Here is a 7,809-nt window from a genome sequence, read left to right on the forward strand (position 1 = left end):
GAAGTAGAAAAGAGGTCAAAAAAAGGAGATGATGATAGAAAGAGAGAGAGAAAAAAGAAAGTGCTGAGGGAGATAGTAGGTCATGGAGTCTGTGGGAGTGCAGACTGCTGAGCGCTGACAGATGAATCAGCGTGTACTGATGAGAAGACTTCTCACCTCTGTCCTCTCAGAGCATCGCTATTTCTGAGTACATAAGTAGCCCACAAAGTACTAGGGGCATGCGCCACAGCAACGATAGGCACTCACCTTACAGACCTCCCCTGCTTTTTATCTCCGACCCAGTTGTCGTGCTAATTGTTGTTCATTAACAGCCAGGGCCCGGGGAGGAAACAGTGCTGCGCGCGCAGCTTCACTGAGTCTGACACGCACGTGCTGAAAGTAGGCCAACTGCAGAGCCAGCGGGAGGAGAGCGAAAACGCAGCTGACATCCATTATACATGCAGCTATTTCAGAATGCAATGTTCAGAAATGTCTATACTAGTTCAGGTAATGGAGCGCCAACGGTTGAAAGAAATCTTCAGTGAGTCAAAAGACTTTATTATGGCCCCTTCATTTTGAACAAAGGGAATTTGTAACTGGTTATAAAACAGTGCCAATTTAATACTGATGCCTCTACTATTAGACTTGCTCACGTCATAATTACTGAGGCAGCTGGTCGCTGCTTAACGATAAATGTAAATATGGGTAGTAATAAGCATGCTTGCACAGACAACCTATACGACCGTCTGTGATTAACGCTGCGGCATCGCAAACCCTCTCTTTGATATCACAGTTTGAATCATTGGCTTCAACAAAAAGTAATTTAATGCATGTCAGTGCTCACAGCCCAGCGGCTGCACTGCTGCACTGCTGCTCCCATACTGCAGTTACAGTTGATAACGTGCCGACCGACAGCTGCGTCGTGGAAGGGTAGCGGCCACCCTCCGGTTCCCCCTCAGGTTAACACTGTTCGCTATCTTCGCTATGATCATAAGCATGCAATTGTAGTTAGGTCAAAGGTGCTACATTTGAAATTCAGAGTTTATCTATTGACTCCACATGGTTCTCAACATGGGAGAAGCTCAGCCTATAGCTAGCAGTTAACAGTGCTGACAGGGCTCACAGTGCAAACAACGGTAATTGTGCTGACAGGTTAACACTGTTAGCTATCTACGCACGTTTTCTGTAGTTTGTTAGCGCTGTTGGCACCATTAGCTATGAACCTACGGCTCAGCCATTGCCATGTTAAGAGCCGCTGAGAGGGAATTTCAAATGCTCCCAATTTTGTACTCGCTAGCTAGCTAGCTAAGAAAGTACAACATTAAAATAAAAAAGCTTTGGGTTTGTTCATCTATTTGCCTCTTGACTACAGGGTAACAGCTTCCTCCGCATTCTAGACTTTGTGATAAGAAAGGCAAGATGAAGAGGACCTCATGTATTCACAATTTTCTTTGATTAACTAGAAAATCTATCGATATATAATCTTTTTAGCAACAGAGATCTGGCCAAAATGGCAGTGTAGAGTGGTTAATACACAGTCACTTGAAACTTATCATGTTAGTACACATAGGACAACATAGGACCTGAGAGCTATAACAAAAATTACTATTTAAAGAATGTACAGTCTTCATGGAACATGTTTTAAAAATGTCATTTTAAGACGCTTGTCAGATGATGAAGTTTATTTTTAGTTTATTTAAGTACAAAATGCTGCGAAAAGAATAATTGTTTTTAAGTGTAGGTAGGTAGTTTACCAGCAGTGGCTGTAAAGACAAAAGAATGACATATAAATCTTGATTTATTGACCTGGATATAAAGGCAAACAAGTGCACTTCAAACACATTTCTATTTTAATTAAAATGGAGGGGAAAAAGGTTGATATGACATCTTATATTTGTCAGGAAGCTTTCTTTGCCTCCGATTTCTGGCACAGCATCAGTATTACAGATGGTCAACTTCAAGGAGTGTGGTGCATGTCAAACCTGATCACATTCCTCTGCTGTCATCCCTTCATCCTCTCCTCCTCGTCCTGCCCTTTGCTGTCTTTCTCCTCCTTCCGTCCCATCTCTCTCTCCCCTCACCCCATGCTACCTCTGCTTATTTCCTCTCCTCCCTCGCTCTCCCGCAGACAAGCTGTGCTTCAACTCCTTCTTCAATAACGAGGATATGCAGGAGATCACCAAGCACTTTGTGGTTTGCCATGTCGACGCCCCGGGACAGCAGATTGGAGCGTCACAGTTGCCACAGGGGTATAATATGCACACAAAATAACCAGTAATGCATGGATAATTATTTATAATTTAATATGTGTTGGTGGTCAGGGGATTAGACTATTGCTGAAGAGATAATGCTGCAGATAACATTGTTTTTGGGGATTATCTCAAATATGTAAAAAAAGAAAACAATTTTTATGCACTGATTATCACAGTATGGGAAGCAATGATGACGAGAAGTTGTGTCCTCTCTCTCCACAGGTACCAGTACCCTACTATGGATCAGCTGGCTGGGATGTTGCCCACTGTGGTGCAGCACTTTGGGTTGATGCTTTTTCTACATCCACATCCACATCTTTTCACAAGTCTGACACAGACAATGTTTTATTTTTTGTGTTATTTAAGAGCCATCTGCAGCGAAATCATGTCCTCTTTGTGCTGTAGAAGCTGAAAATGACGAGACATGTTTGTCGCTGCAAAAAACTATCAATTTCAACTTCCCTGTTTATATCAACGCTTTCAGATATTTATTAGTACATTCAAAATGATCATGAGCATGTGATTTTAGTTAAGTTAAAGGTGCTAAATTTGAACTTCAGAGCTTATCTATTACCTCCACATGGTTCTCAACATGGCAGCAGCTGAGCCGACAGCTAGCAGCTGCCAGCTGACAATGCTCACAGCGCTAACAGTGCAAATAACGGCAATAATGCTGACATCCCTAACAGTGCAAATATCATCAACAGTGCTGAAGGAGCTAACAGTGAATACAACAGCAAAAGTGCTGATAGTGCAAACAAAGGCAACAGTGCTGATGGCACTAACAGTGCAAACAACGGCAACAGTTTGGACAGTACTAACCAGTGGTGGGCCGTCAGGGCCAACAAAGCCTTCTCTGCTGGCCTAAACAGAATCACAAAGTTATAGCTATTTTATAATTTTATAATTTTTCTTAAATACACTACATGTATTATAATTTATAAAAATATTTTTCCCATTATCTTATTTTCTCATTGCACAGCTACTGTCTTCCTCTGTTGCTCTGCTTCCAGTGCAGCTTGTTTTAAGTAGAGCTTTTATCCAATCAGATTTCACCTCTGTGTCTCTAGGTAAGAAGAGAGGCCCGAGGCCTTCAGACTCACAAGTGAATCCCTTTGCAGTTTAAGTGAATGGGGACGATATTGTTGATTTTCATAGTGTTCAACCAATCAGATCTTTAGTTTGACATGTTGGGCATATTCTTTGACATGCCAGAGCCTGCTAGCTGGCCTACAAGTACGTCAGCATTACGTGTAGCTCAGTTTTCAAGTGCAGCTCTGCAGTGAGGTGCAGTGTGCGCTGAGATTGGTCAGTGGGCGAGCACGTGACTATTGTGAAACTAAACTTAAAGTAGCCATCAGAGGCTTAGTCGAAGTAGAGTTCAAATTGAAAGATATGGAAGAAATTATGATAATTTTTGCATTTTGCTTGGTGTAGATTTTTGTTTTTTTTACCCAGCTTTGTTTTTTTAACACTCAATGGCTGAAGGAGGAGGAGAAATGGATCTGTGAGTTGGGATTTAACTGTGGGATTAAACTCTTTGTCAACAAAGAAAGGAAGATGGAGTTTGACTTTAAGTTAACAGCATTTGGTAAGCCAACTGCATTTGTTTTTTTACATCTAATATCTGAATGGCCCTCGAGTGTGTAGCAGAATGCCTGTTCTGCTGCAGGTCTGCTGGATTGATTTGTCATGCTTTGTTGTCATATGAATATATGTGACTGGTTCTTGTGAGTTTGTTGTTGTCATTGCGTTAATTATATTGATTTGGACTATATGCATTGTCCGTTAATTACGAAGCATACCGTCATGCGCGGAGTTATTGTCTGGACAATTGAATCTGTTTGGGCTGTTTTCTTTTCCAAAGCAAGAATGATGGTCTGGAGAATTGGGGATTGTGTGGCGATTGCTTTAGCCCTGTTTGATTCAGTAGGGAACAGCTACCTAAACCTGCGGGGAGAGTTCGTAGCTTGTTTGCTGCTGTTGTTTTCCCGTTAAGCTAGTTTAGCGTAGCCTCCCAGAACACACGTGCGCTAACTCAGCTGTTTTTGTTTTTTTGTTCCGGGTTCAGAGGTCACACAGCCCGTTGTCTGCTACGTGAGCGCAGAAGACATTATATTTCCTACAATTTAAGCTTCTACATTTTCCAAATGCACTAGTATTATTCAAACGTATTGTTCGGTTCGTAAGCCTCGTACCGAACGGTTTAATTTGAATACGTGTAGTTACACCCCTAGAAAAAAATAACCGTAGCTGTGTCGTCATAATGAGGTTATTAGGAGTTGGCTTAGCTGCAGGACCGCAGTGAAGGCCCAGGTATAAAATGCACGGCCCGCCACTGGTACTAACGATGTAACAATGCCAAAAGTGCTGAGAGAGCTGACTATGTTAACAGTGCAAACAATGGCAAACGGCTGAAGAGAGCTAACAGTGTTCAATTGAATGGGAACAGGGGGTCGTAGCTACGCCCGTCAGAACGGTGTTATCAGCTATAACCGCCGTATGAGAGCAGTGCAGAGCAGCGGCCGTGAGCTAGTGAGCTCAATATTGAGTGAAGACATTCCCTACTAACAGAAAGGGATTGTAGCGTGAACATACAGTACCAGCCACAGTACAAAGCTTGGCTCCTGCACAAGCATGAATTCCAATCCATCAAAGCCATTGAACAGCATATAGGCACACCGTGACTCTCTCTTGTATCCATGCAGGCTCCACCCATTTGAAATGTTTACAGTTGTATATCATTATTTGTCTTTTAAACGTTGCCTGTAACGTTCTTCTTTTTTAGGTTTAAGAGCATCGTGGGGATTGGAGTCGGAGCTGGAGCTTACATTCTGGCCAAGTTTGCTGTAATTCACATCCTGATTCATCTACACTGTACTTTAACATTCAGGGTTCAAGTGTTCTGAGCAGTGTTTTGGTTAAAGTTGTCAATCTCTGAATCCAAAACTAAATATGTTTCTATGTATTCTGCTCTCAGCTGATCTTCCCTGACCTGGTGGAGGGTTTGGTTCTGCTCAACATTGACCCCAATGGCAAAGGCTGGATTGACTGGGCTGCCACCAAGGTACCTGTCTATGACTATATATACGTAATGTATTTTGAGTGGGTGCAAATACACTTACAAATTCAGACCTGCTTTTTTATTCTTGCAACAACAATGTCCTTGTGTTCCCCCCCAGCTGTCAGGTCTGACCAGCGCTCTGCCAGATACGGTGCTGCCACATCTTTTCAGCCAGGTAAGCTCAGGTTCCGGGAATAAAAATGGGGAATATATTTTTTTTCAATTGCTATTCCAGTTTTCTTCATTTTCTGGTTCTTGTTAGAAATATGACAAGCAATGCAAGTAAAAATGACTTCCTTGATTCTCAAATCAAAGACTATATTTATGTGTCACAGAAAGATATTAAGCCAGTTTATGTGTTTGTCTGCAGGAGGAGCTGATGAACAACACAGAGCTGGTGCAGAGCTACCGGCAACAGATCAACAACACCGTCAACCAGTTCAACCTGCAGCTTTTCTGGAACATGTACAACAGGTGGAGAGATACAGTTTCCTACTCACACACACACACACACACACACACACACACACACACACACACACACACACACACACACACACACACACTCACACACTCTTAACACTCTCTTAACATTCATGTTGTCTCTTTCAGTCGGAGGGACCTGGAGATGAATCGCAGTGGCACGGTGATCAATGCAAAGACCCTGAAGTGAGTCTCATAAAACAACCGCGTACTTAATCGCATGATTTTTCTGCGATTAATCGCATTGTTCTGGCAAAGTTCAATAGTGAATTCAAAAGTAGTGTATTGCGCACTTTTATTGTAAAAGTACTGCTATATGAACAAAAGTGCAATAACATTTGGTTTGCAAACACTTTAAATAAATAAGGTTATTTTTAACAGCAGTATTCCCTTTACACAGTAGCAGTTAAAATATTTCTTGTATATTATATATATTTTATGAAATCAACACATCAAAAACAGTATTGTGTGTTGAAATAATATTCTATGAATAATTTAAGCCACTATAATTTAATCGAAAATCTTCCCCAGATTGGAATGCTTAGTATGTGTTGTGGAAGTCCCAGATATCAGGAAACTAAACGTCGTCTTGTCTGGTTCATACCAGTCCGGAGGAGCTCCGTGGATTTTATCGAGCTGTGTTCACTGTGTCTAGCAAGCTACACGTCGGCCGTTTACTACAGCTGTATGAACACAAAATAAACCGATTTGGCTGTGATTTAACTGCAATAAACCGACAAAAAGGGACCCCGAAATAACTACGTAATGATGCCGATTTGTAAAAAGCCTGAATTCATGTTTTGTTAGTTCTCTCCACAAGACGACAAGCAAATAACTTTTAAAATGCTTGTTTTCTCAATGGAGTCTGTATCGATCGGTGCTAGGCTATGCTAACATTGTAGCAGCTCCATCAACACTCAACGTAACGTCACGTAGGTGTAAATACGGCAGCGTCTATTCATTGTTTGTACCATATGGTTTACACACACAAATTTATACACATAGTTTGGTCCGCTCTCCACTAATATGAGGTATCGTAGAGCTCTGGGTGAACACAGACGGATACAGTATTTGTTTCCTGATTCAATGTCAGGACGTCATTGACGACAGGAGGAGCATCTCAACGCTGATAGGCTATTTTAATTTTAATAACGCGTTAACTTGCCCAGCACTAATATATATATTTTAAAGCTCCTAAGAGGAACTTTTATTTTGTTTTGGATTCTGGCGGTCCCTGTGGACAAAAGTGGTTGTGTTTCGGAGAACCAGAGTCCCTTTAGAAAACCTCTATTTTACTAAAGCAGGGTCTGACAGTCTGCTCTGCATAGTCCTGGTTCTGGTTTCCCATGCCTCCCTTCCCGCCTCATAGTGACTTTAAGTGTGACATTTGCTGCTTAATATCACTGTGAATAAAATATGTGGGGTTTTTGGACAAAAAAATTATACTTTCTTTCCTGTTTTGTTGGATTCCTTGAACTAAACCAATAACTGATTAATACAAATAACAATTGGTAGAATCCTAGCAATGGAAAAAAACTCAACATATAACCATGATTCTGATAAATTCAGGATGGTGTGAACTCAAGCTACTCATCTAAACATTCTGACTGTTCCTGAAGGTGTCCTGCGATGCTGGTTGTGGGAGACAACGCCCCGGCTGAGGAGGGAGTGGTGAGTCCAGCATCTTCATCCATACACTCTGAAAATGTACCCTCATAGCAATACCTCTGTTTCACCAGCTATCGGTCTTCTTTAGCTCACTCCTTTCACTTCCCCACTGAGATGACTTCCTGTTTCAAGGATTTATAAATCCATCTGAAGCTCTAAACAGCTAGCTCTCCCCCTCCTCCCCTGTTCTTACCCTGTTAGATGTTTTGTTCTCTGCATTTAAATCTAGGTAGAGTCTGTTTGTCCTCATTCAGTAAAACAGAAACAAGTTAGCCAGCAGAGAGAGACGTGGTTCACTCTCTCTGAACCCAGGGACTGTGTGTGTGTGTGTGTGTGTGTGTGTGTGTGTGTGTGTGTGTGTGT

At 41.8% G+C, this 7,809-nt stretch overlaps 1 protein-coding gene across 7 annotated transcripts in view; it reads left to right on the top strand.

Moving 5' to 3' along the window:
• ndrg4 (NDRG family member 4) overlaps window positions 1-7,809 on the top strand; it is a 70,144-nt gene that overhangs the window by 53,732 nt on the left and 8,603 nt on the right. For all 7 annotated transcript variants that reach the window (XM_031877998.1, XM_031877991.1, XM_031877994.1 and 4 more), the window contains 8 exons: window positions 2,108-2,228; window positions 2,454-2,516; window positions 5,020-5,080; window positions 5,212-5,298; window positions 5,414-5,470; window positions 5,666-5,769; window positions 5,908-5,964; window positions 7,398-7,449. In XM_031877998.1, the coding sequence (XP_031733858.1) occupies window positions 2,108-2,228; window positions 2,454-2,516; window positions 5,020-5,080; window positions 5,212-5,298; window positions 5,414-5,470; window positions 5,666-5,769; window positions 5,908-5,964; window positions 7,398-7,449 (602 nt within the window). The remainder of the gene's footprint in view (window positions 1-2,107; window positions 2,229-2,453; window positions 2,517-5,019; window positions 5,081-5,211; window positions 5,299-5,413; window positions 5,471-5,665; window positions 5,770-5,907; window positions 5,965-7,397; window positions 7,450-7,809) is intronic.

This window comes from Anarrhichthys ocellatus, unplaced genomic scaffold (assembly GCF_004355925.1).
Source record: "Anarrhichthys ocellatus isolate YVR2014 unplaced genomic scaffold, GSC_Weel_1.0 scaffold157, whole genome shotgun sequence".
In the NCBI taxonomy this organism is placed as follows: domain Eukaryota; kingdom Metazoa; phylum Chordata; class Actinopteri; order Perciformes; family Anarhichadidae; genus Anarrhichthys; species Anarrhichthys ocellatus.